Source organism: Xiphophorus maculatus, chromosome 17, assembly GCF_002775205.1.
Source record: "Xiphophorus maculatus strain JP 163 A chromosome 17, X_maculatus-5.0-male, whole genome shotgun sequence".
NCBI lineage: Eukaryota > Metazoa > Chordata > Actinopteri > Cyprinodontiformes > Poeciliidae > Xiphophorus > Xiphophorus maculatus.
Genome location: NC_036459.1, coordinates 19,590,784 through 19,609,398, shown reverse-complemented (window position 1 = coordinate 19,609,398; position 18,615 = coordinate 19,590,784). Strand labels below are relative to the sequence as shown.

Below are 18,615 nucleotides of genomic sequence, written 5' to 3'. Positions count from 1 at the left end.
ACAATAGGCTTTCGCAGCGCTTTGCTGCTCGGGCCTAAATATGATGGCTCATTAGTGGCCTTAGGGAAAATACTGACATGCTGCTGATACAGCATGTCAGTACTACTACCATCAGGGAGAGAACTAAAACATGCAGGATGCCGGATTCTCGAGGACCGACTTTGGGCACCTCTGTAAGCCGAAGAGAAGAAAATGGGTGATGGATTTTAAGAATTAAAACTTGTTCTGATAAAAACAATAAATAACAGAAGGTCTCCCTTAACCGAGGACCTCGACTCCCTTTGTGGGTAGTTTGCTTTGCTTCCCATCATTTGCATTTCACATGCAACTGAAATAATCTGATTGTATTCTGATTATATCTCCACATACAATATTGTTTACTGCTGTTTTGTGTCTTTAAGACCAGACCTAAAACCCATCTGTTCCAGACTACCTACACCATGTAACTCAATGCATATAAAAGAATAATTATCCACAGGTTGGCTCCTTGCTTTAACTTAGATATCCATACTTTGAAGCAGAAAACTAGGAAATTTGAGAGAAAATGGTGCTCTTCATAAAGTAACCTATGCAATTTGGAAAATCAGTGTAGTGCTGTATAAAACATGCTGGAAGTATTGCTTTATTTAAATGCCACTTCTAAAACTTGGTTCACCTGTCAAATATGGACATGAGGGCTATTATATTTAAATTTTATAAAGAAAAGTTTATGGAAAAGCTTTAACGGACAACCAATTTGGTTAAAGCAGCATGGATCATGTTGAGAGCAAGGCCAAGAATTACAACTGCAACATAAACCACCCTGTAGTCTTTATAGACAACTAACGACTCAAAGGATACTGCTTATATTTTATTTAGGCAACAAAGGACCTCTTGACAGTCATGTCAGTAGTGCTACCTTTTGGTCTAGTGTACAACACCATACCCACCACCAAACAAACACAACTCATCTCCTTAGCTGTATGTTTCACATCAGCAGGAATCCTTCAGAGGCCAGGCTCCAGTAGAATGATGCCAGTAATGTCCCTGATGAGGAAGATATTCACTCAACATGGTCTGAAAATCTTCCAAAAGCCATTCAGAACAAAAAACACATTTAGAATACTCCATAAGAGTGGCCACCTTGTTGTTCTTTGCTTGCAGGACCTGTGGGTTTAACATCTCTGTGACGACAGCTCGGTCCAGCTGAGCCAGCATCAGACAAAAAAAAAAAAAAAGAAAAAAAATAGTTGACTACAGTAGCTGTATGATAACCATTTTTAACTTCCCAAACGGAAATGGCTTTAAGTGTAGACAGCACCATTTAGTTGGGAACCATTTTTGGTTTTCATAGATTTGATACACAGGCATGCTGCCTGACCAGTTCTGAAATATAAGCTGTAAGCAAACCATGCTGGAGGAAGGTGGCCTTCACCCAGCCTTCACAGTTCAGTCCTGATAAAGTAAGAAGCCTGAAAATGTGCTGTACTTCCACGTGCTGCCATAGATGGCACCACGGTGCAGCCTGAGCCACACCTGGTCTCCTTGGAAAAGAGGCAAAATGGCATGATTGCTGGCGGTCTCATGATCAGGGGCTCCATCATTGGCATACGCAGATACCATCACCTCCTCGTTGCGCATGAGGTTAACATAGAGGGGGACGCTGATGGCCAGCTTCAGGATGTGAAAAATGAAAACGTACGTTCCGTTCACAGGACAGGTGAACCGACCAATGTGGGTGTCGTACATCTCCCCCAGGTTGCTATGCAATTGGTCGAACACAATGGGCTGGTCAAGGTTGCCGGGTGCAAAGTTGGCAGTGCGAGAGGCAGTGAAGGCCACACGCAGTGGCTGCGAGAGCGGGTAAAGCGGCATGGGGAGTAAGGCTGTAGGCGGATGGCTGTGTGGAGTCAGTGGGACCTCCACTGTCGATACAGATAAGGAATCCCCATGACCAGAGTCCACAACAGTAAAGGCTCCGTCCCGGTCTGGACTGCTCACCTGGGAAGAGTCACTCCAGGCTGCTGCACAGAAACAAATAAAAGATCGTTTTAGACCCCAAGGATGGCAACATGTCGATGAGAATTTCAGATAAACAGTTGATCTAATATCATCTCACAATTCAGGTAATAGTGAGACTTATGAAGCAACAGCCTTGATGAATATGGTAGCATCAGTTTAACACGAGTTTTAAAAATTTTTTTAATGATGAACAAATTGAGACCTTCTTGCAGAATGTGATTGCAAAGAAAATATACCTAAGTGTTTATCAGCAAATTAGAATATTTTATTCATCATTTCCATTCAAAAGAGAACTGAAGACTCATTACACAGTCATTGCTTTGCTACTTTCAGTAGAGTCTCCAGCACGTAAACATATTCATCAGAAAATTCTCTTAAAAACTCAATAAATGTCTTTTACATAAATATTGTAAAGCCTACCAAATTATAGGAAGACAGATGACCTGCCAGGGGTCTCAGTCAGTGACTCACCCCACACTGAGGATAGGGTATAAAACGCCCTCTGACCCATCTCTGAAAAGGTTGGTTGCTGCAGTAACCATCCCTGAAAAGGTTACTTACAGGCTGGTTACTTACAATTGCATGTGACAGTAACGCATACAATTGAAACTAGAAGTTTACACAGACTGAATAGAGACATTTCTTTCTCACTGTGAAGTTAAAATCAGACCAAACTTTTGTTTTAGGTCAGTTAGAATTACCTGAATTATTTCTATATGAGAGAAAACGCAACAAAGAATTTTGTAAAGAGATGTTTGGTAGCTTTCAGAAGTGTATACAAATTTGTTCAGTATAAGGGATAATTGTGATTTAAACTGTATAACTTGGATCAAATTTTTTGAGTTTTCTTCCTCAAACTTCTCTCAACAGTTTGAGTTCTACCAGTTCTGTCAGGAGGAATGGGTCAGAACTCCAGCAGTCAGGTTTGTAGGCCTCCTGGCTAGGAAGCACCTTTTCAGATCTGCCCACAATTTCGCCATAGGACTGAGGTCAGGGATTTGTGATGGCCACAAAAGCACCTTATGCCACTTTGTAACCACTCTAGACTGTATGCTTAAAGTTATTGTCCATTTGGAAGGCTGACGGGAAAAACCTGCAGGCAGCCATCATTTTGTCAGTTTACAATTCACACACCTGACCGCTGTGTGTAGTTGAAAATGTCTGCACATCTGCATAGAGTACATCACAAAGGTAACTACACTGTGTTCCAAATTATAATGCAAATTGGATTCAAGTGTCATAAAGAATAAATGTTTTGTTGTGCTATAAAATATATAGATGGTATTGTGTGTCAGCGCTCGTTGAATCACTATAATTAATTTCAGAGAGCTGGGTTGATTAGTTTGTCTGATGAGCTCAATTAAAGGAAATCTACTCAAGAAGGATGTTCCACATTATTAAGCAGCCCACAGTTTTCAAGCAATATGGGAAAGAAAAAGGATCTCTCTGCTGACAAAAATCATCAGATAGTATAGTGCTGTATGACAAGTTATGAAAACATTAGATATTTAACTAAAACTGAAGCGTTATCGTACTGTGAAGAGATTTGTGGCTGATTCAGAACAAAGATGGGTTTGTACAGATAAAGGCATAATGAGGAAGGTTTCTGTTAGACAAATTCATCAGCTTAAGAGAGCAGCTGTTAAAATGCCCTTACAAAGCAGCAAACAGTTATTTGAAGCTGCTGGTGCCTCTGGTACCTCAAGGCAGAGGATCCTCCAGAGGCTTGCGGTGCATGAACCTACTATTGGGCCCCCTAACCAGAGCTCACAAGCAGAAACGGCCGCAGTGGGCCCAGATGTACATGAACATTAATTTTCTAACAGACTTGTTCACTGATGACTGCTGTGCAACCCTGGATGGTCCAGATGAATGCAGTAGTGGATTGGTGGTGGATGGCCACTACGTCCCAACACGTCTGTGACGTCAGCAAGGAGGTGGTGGAGTCATTTTTTGGGCTGAAATCATGGGGAAAGAGCTGGTCAGCCCCTTCAGAGTCCCCGAAGGTGTGAAAATGACCTCAGGAAATAAAATATGGACTTTCTGGCTGATCACTTTCTTTCATGGTTCAAAAAGAAGAGCCGTACCTTCCGTAGCAAAATCATCTTCATCATAACAATCCACCATCTCATGCTGCAAGGTACCACTGTGTCATTGGCTGCTATGGGCATAAAAGGAGAGAAACTCATGGTGTGGTTACCATCCTCCTCTAACCTCAACCCTATTGAGAACCTTTGGAGTTTCCTCAAGCAGAAGATCTGAGGGTGGAATGCAGTTCATATCAAAACAGCAGCTCTGGGAAGGTTTTCTAACATCCTGCAAAGAAATTCAAGCAGAAACTTTCCACAAACTCACAAGTTCAATGGATGCAAGAATTGTGCTGTGATATCAAAGAAGGGGTCCAATGTTAACATGTAACTCGGTCTGTTAAGATGTTTTTGATTGAAATAGCTTTTGATTTTAGTACATGTGACCACTTAATGTTACACATTCTAAGAATGACCGTTTGAAGTTTTTTATAATCCATAAAATGTTTAGAAAATCTGCTGTGCATAATAATTTGGAAAAGTGCATTTTGAGTTTTTTATTTTTGAAAAAAAAATTATCATGGGAAGCTTTGTTGAGTAAAATTTGATTTATACTGTAATAGTTCATGGCTTGAAAATTATACTGACCATCATTTGCATTGACCATTTAAGAAAATATCACTTGCATAATAATTTGGAACACGGTATAAAACTAATTCACCAAAAAAAACCTCCATGAGTATCATCTCTGAATGATGATACTCATGGAGTACAGTATCAGATCTATGAAAACCAAAAACGGTTCCCAACTAAATGGTGCTGTCTACACTTAAAGCCATTTCCGTTTGGGAAGTTAAAGCTAAATGTAGCTTTTAAGAGAGCATTTAATGGCTCTTTGCAGGAGTTTTGAGTTAATTAGTTGATTATGGTGTGGCACCATAAGTTTCCATTAATGATCTCACAGTATTAAAATTTTCTGTGACACCAGATTCTGTGTTTTTATTAGCTGCAGACAAAATCATCAAAATTACAAGAAACAAAGGCTTTTAATACATCGCTGTGTGATGATTCTAGAAGAGTTTCTCTTGGAGATGACTGGCAAGACATATTGCATTTTTATACATCATAATTATTTGAGCTGCAGTAGTACAGCAGGTAGAGGAAGATCTACCTGTCCTTTCAAAATGCCTTTGAAAGGGCATTTTAACAGCTGTTCTCTTAATCCGATGAATTTGTCTATTGGATTTTGCCTGATGTTCTTACCAGAGCCGTGCTTTACTCCTCCTCGCCTGTATACGTGTTGATATCCTGAGTCCTGAGAAGAGAACAAATGCTTAGGGGAGGGGGGTACCCATGGAGAATGGTTAATGTCAAACATCAACCTAAAATGTTTGCATGAATCTAGGGAGATTTGTTTGTTTGCCCTCAGAATCAGTTGGATATGTCCTTCAGGTTGCTCTAATAAGCTGGATTATCTCTACACCCATTCAGGATGCATTCCATCAGAGTTCATCTAGGATCATAAACCTTAGATACAACTTACTCTAGCTGCATAGAGAAGAGGAACAGACTCCCTGAGGTGAGCGGGAGGGATGTAGGATCCTCCTGAAGAGAAGAAATCAACCAGAGAAACCTCAGGAATAGTCATTTGAACTTTTAAAGGACGGTCATGTTTATTGCATTCCTTAATTAGAACAGATCATCGAGAAGTTAAACATGCATGGTTGGGGAAAGAAAGGAAGTGAGTCGAGGCTGAATACCTCTGTGCCACCCAGAGGACCGACAGTTCTGAGCCAGTCCCTTGCCACCACGTGCCATACCTCTGACAGATCCTCTACTGTAGGACTGACTGCTTCGATTCAAACCTCCACCTGTCTGGCCAGGGGACAGGAACATCTGTCCACTGTTAACAGCCGAGTATTCTGACTGATACACTATGTGGAGAAACAAATTCCATGCAATAATAAAGGTATGAAGAACTTTGCAAATACTTTATAGGCTCCATGAGTCTGCACATACCCATCTGAGGCTCATCATCTGGGGGCGCAAACTCTGGGGGTGTTTGGGTGCTGGTGGTGCTGTACTTGGACCTGGAACAAACTGCAGTGTGGGATTTGTAGTGCAGTTCTCCATTTTGGGGTGAAGATGTGGCCACCTTGAAGACCTGCAGAAAATATGAAATTGACAAAGAGAGCTGAAGAAATTGGTCAAGATTTTCAATCAAGCCTCTGTGGGGCCCTAAGCAAAATTCAGTTTTGGGCCCCTCCATTTCTGCTAATAATGTGGATTGCTGAAATCAAAAATCAGATGATTAGATCATTCACAGACCTGCTATAAACTTATTGCATCTCTGACAGTGCTGTTCACTGTATATCCTTGTATCTTACAGGATGAATTCATGAACCATCCAATTTATCTGCACCAATTTTCAGAACTTTGGGAGATCAGTGATGAGCCAAAACCAGGCCCGTCATGATAAATTTTGCTTGGCAACTAACTGTCCTAGAACTTATTGCGATAAACTTTGATGTTATTTTAGACAATTGTTAATGGCATAAAATTTGTATAGCAATGCAAATACACCCTCTCAGAGGTCAATAAACTAATTTCAAAAGGACATTTAACACTGGAAAAAATTTTAAATATAAAAAATTGGGAGGGGACTTTAGTGGGTTTAAAATATCACCCAGTGTCCTCTTCTGCTCTACAGTGAGACGTTTGACTGACAGACCGGCCCATCAGGTTATGTCTGCATGTTTGCAGTTAAAACTAATCACTCCAATGTTGACAACTCAGCCAATTTCTTGCTTTATTTAGCAACATTTCAGGCAAAGAAAATTTCCCTCTTCCAAAATTGGAACCGGTAGGTAAGGCATCTTAAAGATCTGCAATCAGTAATCGGCCCGAAATCTGTAAGTTTATGGGCCCTCATAGCCCTGGGGCCCTAAGCAGCCAAGTAGTTTGCTTTGCCTTTAGCTGGCCCTGTTTCTCAGAACAACTGCCTTCTCATAAAACAAGTAAACATGCCCAAAGTATAAAATGATAAGATGAAAAATTAGGTAAATAGGTAAAAGTCATTGATCATTGGATTGTCTTGCAATCTTAGGCCTTGGAAGAAGATGGCTTTGCAGAAAAAGAGCACTGGTGATAGGACAAAAGATGAAACGGAGGCAGGTGAAGCTCACTGTAACCTGGAGGATGCAAGTCTGACCCAAGAACTTAAGATCACATTCAAAGTGTGATAGAAAAGGATTAAAGCCTACATTTGTTTCATTTCAAAGATGCTTTTTGAAAAAAAACAAAAAACAAAAAAGAATAACTCAAAAACCTCAGAGTGATGAAAAAGTGACCTCCAGAGTACAGGACAAAGTGTTCAGTCAGTGAATCAGACTCAGGAGCAACTGATGAAATGGAATAGAAATATCATTTATTGTCCCAGAGTGGGGGCTGCACAGTGGCGCTCCACTGTTGCCTTGCAGCAAGAAGGTCCTGGGTTCGATTCCCGTCCAGGGTCTTTCTGCATGGGGTTTGCATGTTCTCCCTGTGCATGCGTGGGTTCTCTCCGGGTACTCCAGCTTCCTCCCACAGTCCAAAAACATGACTGTTAGGTTAATTGGTCTCTCTAAATTCTCCCTAGGTGTGAGTGTGTGTGTGCATGGTTGTTTGTCCTGTATGTCTCTGTGTTGCCCTGCGACAGACTGGCGACCTGTCCAGGGTGTACCCCGCCTCTCGCCCGGGAACGTAGCTGGAGATAGGCACCAGCAACCCTCCCGACCCCATTAGGGACAAAGGGTGAACAGAAAATGGATGGATGGATGGTCCCAGAGTGGGGAAATTTGGGTACAGCAGAATCAGGGTATGTACGTTTATATATGACAGAGGTTAGTGGATTAAGTTGTGAAAAACTTACAGAGTGAAACTGAGATGTAGTGAGAGCTCGCCTCATGGGAGGTGTAGAGAAAGAGTCTGCCTGAGGTGGAGTGGAGGTGTTGGATCTCAGTCCGTTACAGGGAGACTGCTTCCCTGACTCGGTTCCTGGAGTCTGAGAAAGATTAAACGTGTTGGTCATTTATTAATAAATAATGCTTTAGAGTAATTTTCTGTCAACTTGACCAAGAAGTCTACTTTACACAGTTCTCTTCCTGGTCTGCAATGGTAGCCTCCCCGTGGAAAAGTGGTGGTGAGGAATACCCTTTTCTGTCAACCAGCTTTATTGACACCTACAACCAGATGACAACATAAGCAGAGTAAAAGAAGAAAATTCTGAGCCAGTTTGGTGTAAATAGCAGTATTGGAACTTACTTGGGAGTGGTTGTTTGAGGATGGCTCCAGGCCTCCAGTCTCCACGTTTGAATCAACAACTGTCACACTGGCTTTGCGATCCATCAGCCTGGGAGGTAATGGGGTAGACTGAATGTGGAAAAACAAGAAATTCAAATTATTCTATAACAAATGGATAATTACAGAAAAACAGGGCACAAACTAGAGTGCCCTATTAGAGTGACCAACACTGTAATAGTACAAATAAGAAAATACAATCTTACATGCATTGTTTTGGCCAGGATATCAGAAGGGCTTCTCAGGCATCCCTGGGCTGGTTGTTGAAAAAAAATGGAAGAACAGAATAGGTTAAAATAATAAAAAGATGTCCTCATCTCAGCCCTAGCAATCAACCCTATAGTTCCTCATCTTCAGAGGTTCTGGTCCTGCTCACTTTGAATTGCCGGTTTAAGAAAAAGAAAATACAGTGTCAAATAAGACCAATCCATCCTGATAGTGACCCACCAGATATTCAAAACAGTTGTAAAAACCACTTGCTGCTAGCCGTTTACTCAGACAAAACTTAAGATCATAAGGACTGTGGGAGGATAATAACCCAGCAGCAGGACTGTTGACTCCAGTGGAGTCAACTACCACAATACTACCATGTTTCTTCTCAAACTACCAGACAAAGACTCCATGAGAATGATACGAGGGCCTGACATCCACCCTAACAGTTCCCCTACATCATTATAAGTCTAAATATACCATTTATGCCCATGAAGAATGTATGCAAGTTTCTGACCACAACAAAATCTAAGCACAGCACATTGCTACTATGGCATTTTTAGTCATTAACCATTAATAAATGTAATTAAATCAGAGTGAAAAATGACAAAAATGACCACAAAACTGACTGGCTGTGTTTTCTGTTACCTAGAGGAGAGAGTGCTCCAGATGAGCACCTATTTAGCCTGGGAGTACAGTTGGTCTCAGAGGTCTCACCATCTAGGAGGGAGTCCTGTAAACAACAGCTGGTTTATTTACCAGTGAATGATGAGACACCAGACCAAACAAGTCAGATGACCTGAAGGCAGTTAAAGCAATCTGGGCTTCTATCACACCTCAGCAGGACCACAGGATGATGGTCTCATTGTCATGGCACATTGATGAACATGAACATTATTTTCAGAAGCTTAACATTCTTGTTTAAATTATCCTTTTTATAACCAGTATATAAAATTTGCATTTTCTAAGACACTGCATTTTGGATGCTCATTTTCAACCGAGGGTAAGAATCTATATAAAAACAGAAAGATTCACCTTTATGAAATTAATGACCAAACTTTTTCAGATTTGTTTTTTTTAGGATGTTCCAGTATATCCATCTCTTTAACAGGTGCTATGATGAAGAGGCATTCACTTCAGTTCATTTATCACTCAACCTGGTGATGCTAATATGTAGTTTTAAACTCCAATAGGTTACCAAAACTCAATCCTATAGTGATCAGTTTGATATACTCAGGTTCCAACAAAATCTTCCCTCTCTTCTGGGTAATTTTGGTAATTTCAAATATTACCAGTAAAACAATTACTGGTATTATTGTCAAACTAGAGTACTGATGCTCTTTATGTTTACATGTTCAGAGACCAGTACACTGTGTGCATGATTATAGCTTTTAAACAAGTTCCAGCAGCCTGAAACCGTTATGTCAAGATGAACATCTGCTCACCTTCATTGGGAAATAGGAAAATGAGTTATCCCTACTTACTAGATTTACACACAGTTAAAGACCACCTGCATAAAACTGAAGGAGCCATGGATCTTAGTCATGAGGTCCTCAAGGTGCTGCTTCCGCAGTACGGGGTCTTTGGGTAAGGCAGAGGGGGAGCTGAAAACTTCCACAAGTAAATTCATTTGGTTGGGCTGTAGGGAACCAGAAATACAGTCTCACAGCAGAGAAGCATGGAGAAACAGTTCTTCAGTCAGCTAGATGTTACACACTCACCAACTTGGCATTTTGCTGTCCTTTGGTTTTCTTCTCTTTTCTCTGGAGATAATTTTATAAAGTCACATAATCATTAGCAAACAACATTTTAGGTGAACTGTAGGTGTAGAATTTGAAAGAGTCATTTATTGTGCAAGTTGAATCCATTCTGGACATGTTCAAGCTCACCTGTTTGCTTTCAGTAGAGTGTTTTTTAGAGGGGACTTGGACAACCTTGGGTATGAAAGTGGCAGCCCCTTTCCATGGTTTGTTAACTGCAATTTGAGATGACAGAGGTCCATCTGGGAATTCTGAATCCCAGCTATCTGGAGGCTCCTGCTCTCTCACAGCCTGAAAGTCCTCCTTCCAGTTCTGACTGTTCAAAGTTTCCAAATCAGTCAGGTAGAGCCTGTTGAAAAGCTGAGGTAAACCCAATAGGTAAGCAGGTTTTGGAGCATAACTGCAGCCACAGAAAACTACATAGGTGAAAAGATTGAATGTTTTACCTCCTTTGAATTTTCTTTAGGCATCGATTTTAAGGCTGACAGCAGGGCACAAAAGAAAAAAAATGAAATGCCAAGAAGCAGAAAAAAAACAGAAACGTGAAAGTGCAGTATCTAAAGCAGTAGGGCCGGCATCCTGCATGTTCTAGTTCTCTAGCTGGTTTAACACACCTGGATCAAATGATGGCTCATTAGAAGTCCTGAGAAGAACATTGACATACTGAGAAAGTTGTTACTACCACCAGGGAGAGAACTAGAACATGCAGGATGCCGGCCCTCCAGACTCCTTGGTTCTGATGAACCAGCCATCAAACTAACACACCACAACTACTTTATTTTCTGGAATGGTCTTCCAGATCCTATCAGATTAAAAGTAAACCATTTTTAATCCTACAAAGCACTTTTTGTTGTAGAAATTTGCATATAAAGCAGCCAATAAAGTTTGGCAGCCTGGCAAAACAGTAAACCATCCAGCTCCATTTAGCTTTTCTTATGAAATCTAAACATACCTGCATATGGGCCTGAGTTTCTAAACATTTTGAAGTCCACTTAATGGTTTTATGCAACCATGATCTTACCACTCGGGTTGGCTGAGGTCAGAGACAACTCTGAAGCCTTGGGTGGAGGTGGGAGACAACTGAAGAAATTGTACTTTAACAGTCTGATGAGCTCATCTTTCAACAGCTTATCTGAAGTAACAACAGACAGGTTACCAAAGGCATACAAACATTTTCAAAAAGTTATTATTTCAAAACATTTAAAAGCTTCTAGTACAGTGAGCCAATGATTGATATATATATTACAGCATGGTAACTTTGGTTGAGAGTGCCACCTGTCACTCTCCACAGGGCAACAATGTTTGAAAACTACAGTTGATATGCAACGTATAACAAACTTTTACATGATTCATCCATAATGTGCACCTGCCTAATCCTTGTAGGGCAGTAGTGAGTGGACTAGTGCACATCTCCAGCTGATGCAGCTGGTGCAAGATGCAGAATAGTATTCTGGACACATCACCAGTCCACACCAGTGGACAACAACCAAACAACACTCCAGGTATTTTTTTTAATACAACAGTTCTATTACTCTAATATATTACTTTCCACCAGAAATCCTGCCATGTCTGGTGGCCAGTGCAGTTCATCAGCAGCCCACAGTGTTTTGGTTAAGTAAAGAATGTTAGGGTACAAATTCAGAGGTGCACGAGTAGGCGTCATCATTTTTAAATAATATCATGTGAAGCCAATAGACAGGTATAAACACAGTTGGTGAGCATGCCCTCACGCCTAGTTCAATGCCTTAGTTATAAACCGATCTTAATCAGTCTTTACCATCACTGTTCCTGATGTACAAAAAACCATATTTGGAAAAAAAAATCTAAGCCTGGTGGGGGGAAGTGAGGAGAAAGCTTGGTGGCCCACCAGGCTTATAATACACAGAGAGATACCCTGGATTAACATCATGACATGATGAAATGCTCAAAATCATTTACATCTCTCACTGCCTCTTTGGAAAATGCAAACTTCATGGAGTAGATCATGTTCTCTAAGAAGTTTTTCTTAAATCAGCCCACACCTTTTAGAATCTATTAAAAGTATTTTAACTTTTTTCCTAAAGGTTAAGTTTCAAAAATTGTGTTCTTTTCTGATTAAGGAGACACCAGTCAGCTCATTCCTCTCCAGACATTTATTAGATACATCTACACAGGATTAGATGGTGGGTCTTTAGACAGGTGTCAAACTCCAGTCCTCAAGGGCTGGTGTCCTGCAGTTTTTAGATGTGCCACAGGTACAAAACACTGGCTTAAAACAGACGGCTTAATTACCTCTTCCTTGTGTAGATAAGTTCTCCAGAGCCTTGCTAATGACCTACTTATTCTATTCAGGTGTGGTGCAGCAGAGGCACATCTAAAAGTTGCAGGACACCGACCCTTAAGGACTGGAGTTTGACACCCCTGGGACCCAATAGTAGAATCAAACTTCAATAAGATCACTGAGATTGTACTTTTATGTTTTGTGTCATGCAAGCTTTGCTTTAATTCCGTTTCTGTTTTTGTATTTAATCATAAGAAATCATAGTCAGACAGAGACAGTGTCATGAAACAGGAACAGCAGGCTTCCTGAAAAAGGGGGAAATAAGTTTCCAGCCTGCAGAAAGTTTTAAAGAATGAATCTAAACATTTTGCGTAATTGAAGAAGACCCAATGCAAAATACTTGCATTAATATTGTTTTAATGCTAAATTAGAGAAGGTGAATTAAACCTGGTCAAATTCCAAGAGCCCGTTGTGAAAAAGAGGAGAGCGTCTGTTAACAAGTGTGGTCAGTGAGAGTTTATTTAAACTCTGGTTGCTAATAAGTTAGTTTATGAAAAAAGAGAGATGGGACACTCGGTCGAAGGTCGTTAATCCCAGCTGACTCTCCACTCATAAATCCAGCTAAGAAGCTTCTCCCCAAATTCTGCTATGGGCTATAGCTGGATCAGGTATTAACTCTCCTACCAAGAAAAGTACCTGCAACAACAACAGGGATGTTTGTGCAGAGCAAACCTTCTCCACCAGTTGCAGCTGCACCACAGGTGAACACAACTCTGCATCATAGAAAGCTGAACACGTCAACTCCTGACCCATAAAATTTTGCAGACATGAAGTCATCATCCTTCCACAGCCCCTCCTTCTGAATTATAGAAATGATCTTCTTCAACATGGCATTATGAGTTCAAACATCAAGTATGCCATTTAAAGTCTGGTTATTCTATGAAAGCAAAACAAGTGCACCTTAAAACAAATCTCAAAAGCCTTTTCCCAGACATGACAATTATCTGTCATAGTATAACTCACATGTGGATCCAGCCACAGGTTTGTCCCTCCCATCCAGAAGGTCTATGTAGACGAGGGCAGCTTGGTCCATCTGCTCCGCCAAGCTGCAGCACAAAGCAAAGAGGAGCTATAAGATGTCAACAGGTGGCATTTCAGATAGTTTACACTTTTCTGCAAAACTAGCCTGTGGGGGAAGCTACTCTGTACTTGAAATTGTTTGAAACATGAAAGCATCCCCCAACCCCCAACAGAAAATGTTTTTCTTTCCAGCTGCAAGAACCAAGCAGCTTGAAGATTTTGTGGGGAAAATGTCCACATTCACAACTACTAAAAACAATTTTGTGACAAATACAAAGAGCTGTATTGAGAAGTCAATACTCCGTGCTGTGTAACGTAAACAGCACCCAGTTATCTAGAATACAACTGGAATAATTACTTCTGGACTCTTGGCTGTCAGGCTGAAATGAGTTATTTTGGTCAACAACAACAATAATGTTCTGTGTTGTTTTGCCGTCATGAGGGGTCAACCACAGGCCAACAAACTTTTCAACCAATAGAGTTGAAAAGTACCTGCAACAACACTAAGTTAAGAACATTATTTAATCATTTCTGCAGTATAGCTGTGGTTGCTCAAAATAGTGAGTATAGAAAATGAAAAGTCATGTGTAGAGTGGCACCTCACCTCATTCTGCCATCCCTTTTGATCCCCATCATAGCAGCAAGCTGGTTCAGGCTGTGCAGCTGGTGAGCTGGGATGTAGGGTGCATGATTGCGTCCTGCCATGATGTCTTTCCTTATGTGCTCCTGCTGTAGGCCACCAAGAAGGTGTTGAAACTGAAGCACCAGGGCCAGACGCCTCCTCTCAGTCTCCATATTTGCAATTTGTTCCTTTTTAACCACCTTCCTCTGTGCCTTCAGCAACTGCAGGCAAGATGTTCACTCATTGTCCAGGAACAACAGAGGAAAATAGCTTTTGGCTAATTCTGGTGCATTTACAGAAATGTTAATGTGCATGGTCAGTACCAAAGAAATTTAACTCTACAGAGGTATTCTTAATGTCAATACTATTCATTATATTCATCTCATTTCTCCCCAAAACTCAATAATGGTTAGTTGTTTTTTTTTACTGGGGGTGGGGACCATATTATGCATTCAGGCACATTGTGCTATAAAATCATACCATCAAGTAACTATATTACCTTCAGTAATAAAAATGCTGTATAGATCAGAAACATCTTAAAAGAAACTTGCTTTCACACCTGTATCCAATGTTTGATTTTGACCTCTGTTTCTTTAATAACCTCATAGAGACACTCCCTATTCAGTACATCATAACATTGTAGTTGTTATGACAATTCTGTTGCAACAGTGTTGTAGTTCATATTATAAGCTCAGCAGACATGCAGTTCCACCAGGTGTTTGCTAAGTGCAGCCCCCACAGGGCAGAGCTTGGCTGGGACTGCCACTCTAAGGTGGAGCTTTGGAACCAGCGGGGTTGTTCGCCCTGGACGCCAAAACAAGATAGGATTTCCTTTGCAACCATGTAAGCAATTAACTTAAAGTGTAACTAACCTGCCTCTCGCCTATTGACAGGTTGAGAGACCAATGGAGAATTTAAACTGTATAAACATATCTGTAATTTAAAGTATTCCAGTATCATTTAAAACTCAAACTTGTTTCTCTAAAGACTGACAGATTTGTTTGAGACTTAATTTTTTACAAGTGTTGTAATATTCACCTCTGTTCATGTGTTTGTCTTCAGACCTGCCTTGACAGGTGCAGCTAACAAGAAGAACATTCATTATACTTTATTGGCGCTGACTTTTATTGTCTGCCTGTAAATGTAACAACCTGTAAATATTGTTTTCTTGCAGTTTGAGTCCTAATCCTTTGTCATTGACAGCACCCCTCCCAACCCCAAAGGGATAACGGTGTAAGAAAATGGATGAATGGATGGATGTAACTAACCCACCTCTGAAAGCATAATCTAGCAAATTTTGAAAAATGTCAGCAAAGTAGGCAGGGCCAAGGCCGAATGTGGGGATGAGGTAGGAGTTAGTGAGACTGATCAGGACGAAAGAAGCACTTAGTCACCTTGTCCACTTTGTTGCTATATTTATCAATTTTTCAGACTCCTAGTGACATTTTGAAAACAACAGCTATAGATAAATCTAGAAACTCTGTTGTTGGTGACAATGCTCTGCAGCTCAGCTTCAACCTGCTCAGGAGAGCTAGCAGCGAGAACGGCCATTAGCCTCCATTAGCTTCTCCTCCTTCCTCAGTCTGACAGTCATCAGTTCAATGCCAAACCTTCACCAACAGTCAGAGCGGAGCAGATCCACTCCACTCCGTGTCCACATTGCAAATAAATCACGTACTTGTAAAGCTGAGTAAAGCTATCGACCAATGCTCGCTATTCGCCATGGCAACACTCGCTACAGCTCCTGACTCACCACAAGGCAGGCAACAGAGAGAGAGAGAGAGAGAGAGGTTGGGAGGGAGGGAGTGCTGTGATTGTACCGTACCGCTCCAACCACAGGAATATTCAACTGCCTAAGAACCGTTTGACCGAAGAGACCAGCAGTAAAACATTTTTAAGGTAAATAATGTCAAACTAAAATAATTGCACAAAAATGGCAAAATTTGCACCGAAACAAAAACAAAACCTTACACAAGCTATTTAGTTTATCAGCAAAAAAAGTTGATTTGGAGGCAAGTTTCACTTTAAAGCTGAAACATGTCATTTTTATAAAAATGTTTTTACATATTTGTTAAAACTGTCACCATGTCGTGACAGTTTGTTATGAGACAGATTATTTAAAAAGATTGTTCTTCTCCACCTCCCCAAGTCAATATTGCCATCTGAAGAAATGCAAGATTTCAACCAGAAACAACCAATCAGAACCAGGAGGAGGGTCTTAGCACTGTCAATCAACCTTGTGAAACAACTTACTGTTACAGGAAAACCACATATCCACCGTTATTGGTGGCTATGCTAACTAGCCTGAGCATTTACAATAAGACCTGCTGATGGGGGGAAAGCTGCAGCGGCAGCAGAAAACAAGGGGAGCGGTTTGGATGAGCAGTACCACACAAGACTTACTGACAGGGCTTAGTCCCACCTCCTGGCTCTGATTGGTTGTTTCTAGTTAGCCCTGAGAGGAGTCAGAGGAGCTCAATTTTCTCACAATTGATGTGTTTCAGACCATAGTGCCACAACAGTGGCAATAGCAACAAATGTCAAAAAATATTTTTTAATAAAAATGACATGCATATATTGCAATTTATGGTCGAATGTCGAAGTGTTCATTTATCAAGTTCATGAAATACAAAAGAAGTTCCCTACAGCCCTGGAACTGAGCAAACATAAAGAACACTTGCATTCTGGGTAAGACCATCCAAGGTTTTGTGCAGCTCCCGTGCAAACTCCAGGTTATGGAGCACCTCGTCATACTTCTCTACAGCAACCTACAGCACAAAACATATTTGTCTGAAGACATAGAAATAAGAACTTGCAATTTTTCAAGTACCTAATTGCTTAGCAACTTGGTCTCACCATCTGATCTTTGTTGAGCACCTCCCCCTGTCTCAGCCTCTTCTGGTAGTCCTTCAGCTTCAGCTGAGGATAAATAAGATGCATGATGAACAGTGCAGGAGACATGTTTCCTGCAGTGTTTGCTGGTACACAGCAAACACTTTACCTTCTTTTTCTCCAAGTTACGGACTTTGTGCTTCAGGCAGATGAGGCCATCTTCTATATATGTTTCATAGCCATGGTAGGCTGTGGACACCTCCAGACTGACCTGAGGGCTGTTCAGCCCCTCTGGCAGGTCCTCCACCTTCGGGCTACTAATAGTATCCAGCTGCTCCCCATGCCTGTCCTCCCCATCAGCTGAGTCCTGGGTCACAGGCAGGGTATGAGACGGAGACAGCTGCACCATGATGAGAATTCCTGGAAGAGGAGGAACAGGGTAACAGGAGGAGGAATGAGGAGCTACTGGTCTCAACCCGGGCAGGTTGAGCGCAGTCTGGGCGGCTGCCAGCGCAGTGACGGTGCATTTACAGGCGGTACAGAACCGCAGACAATAGGAGCTCAGAACCTAACAAAACACACAGAAATGCGGTAAAAACTGTCTTTTTATCCAGCTGACTCTCCTGGCGGCTGGCTCAGATTCATACCGTCAGAAAGGGGAAATTAGGTAATCGGTGAAGCAATTAAATCTCCGTTTGGGGCCAATTATGCTTGGTTGCTGTCAGCTTTCATGTGAACTTCTTGAAATATTCCACACATCAAGCGCGAGGTAAACTTTCTCCACATGCTTTGATCATAGCCCGTCACAGTTTCCGGAGGAAGCTAGGCTAATTAAGAACACAACAAAACAAACAACCGCACCTCACGCCTGTCCGCTCCGTCAGAGACGACGTTTCAACTGCACTTCCACCGGGATGTTTGGGAACACGGAGGTCATGCCGTGTCAGCCCATACCTTTATATACTCTGCTAGAGGCGGCAGCATCCACCCGGAACACATCCGGTTCAAGCACCTGATTCTCTGGAAACTTCAAATTGATTGTCCCCTTAAATGTAACACGTTCATAATGGAAAGCATATAAAAAGCCCTGCTTTTGGAAAGCAAAACTCATAATCTGAAAAGTGAAATAGAAAGCACTTTATTCCAATTCCAATTAAATGCACAAATTCCCACTACAATCGAATTAAAAACAGTGCAAATAAGAACTCTAAGCTATAAAGAGCACAAAAAGAGGATCAAAGATGGAAATTTAAAAGAGGAAGTATGTATCTCCAGGTTTACACTGAACAACAAAAACAGTTAATCTCCCACAAGCAAGTATTTTACATTGTCGTACAAGAGACAATAATATATGCTTTGAACACTTTGTCATATTTCAATCATAAAATGATTTTTCCCCCTGATAGACTAAGTATTTCATAACTGTGAAATTGAAGAGAAATCATAAATTATTTTCAAAATCTTTTTCAGAAACAGATCTAAAGA

At 41.1% G+C, this 18,615-nt stretch overlaps 1 protein-coding gene across 3 annotated transcripts; it reads right to left on the bottom strand.

Annotated features, from left to right (window-relative positions):
• Positions 1-837: 837 nt before the first annotated feature.
• LOC102217643 (caprin-2-like) lies at positions 838-18,079 on the bottom strand. 3 transcript variants are annotated; one of them, XM_014475281.2, is made up of 21 exons: positions 17,992-18,079; positions 17,300-17,550; positions 17,155-17,217; positions 16,980-17,066; positions 14,281-14,519; positions 13,620-13,702; positions 11,358-11,468; positions 10,783-10,817; positions 10,466-10,696; positions 10,298-10,339; positions 10,087-10,215; positions 9,225-9,309; positions 8,573-8,622; positions 8,331-8,438; positions 8,159-8,248; positions 7,939-8,070; positions 6,048-6,192; positions 5,789-5,962; positions 5,572-5,633; positions 5,292-5,343; positions 838-2,003 (listed from the first exon to the last, which is right to left on the bottom strand). In XM_014475281.2, exons 2-21 carry the CDS (start codon positions 17,537-17,539, stop codon positions 1,429-1,431), a joined length of 2,733 nt encoding a protein of 910 aa, XP_014330767.1. In that variant the 5' UTR covers positions 17,540-17,550; positions 17,992-18,079; the 3' UTR covers positions 838-1,428. The 3 variants fall into 3 exon arrangements, with proteins under 3 accessions (XP_014330767.1, XP_023205522.1, XP_023205523.1); XM_023349754.1 differs by having other exon boundaries at positions 5,849-5,962; XM_023349755.1 differs by having other exon boundaries at positions 17,402-17,550.
• Between the last annotated feature and the right edge of the window lie 536 nt (positions 18,080-18,615).

Excerpts from the sequence above, each read along its gene's own strand:
- LOC102217643 (XM_014475281.2), bottom strand. The coding sequence starts at position 17,539 with ATGGTGCAGCTGTCTCCGTCTCATACCCTGCCTGTGACCCAGGACTCA. Across the intron at positions 8,623-9,224 it reads TGGAGCACTCTCTCCTCTAG|CCCAGGGATGCCTGAGAAGC; the intron begins GTAACAGAAAAC and ends TTCAACAACCAG. Across the intron at positions 2,004-5,291 it reads AGGAGTAAAGCACGGCTCTG|CAGCCTGGAGTGACTCTTCC; the intron begins GTAAGAACATCA and ends GTTTCTGTGCAG.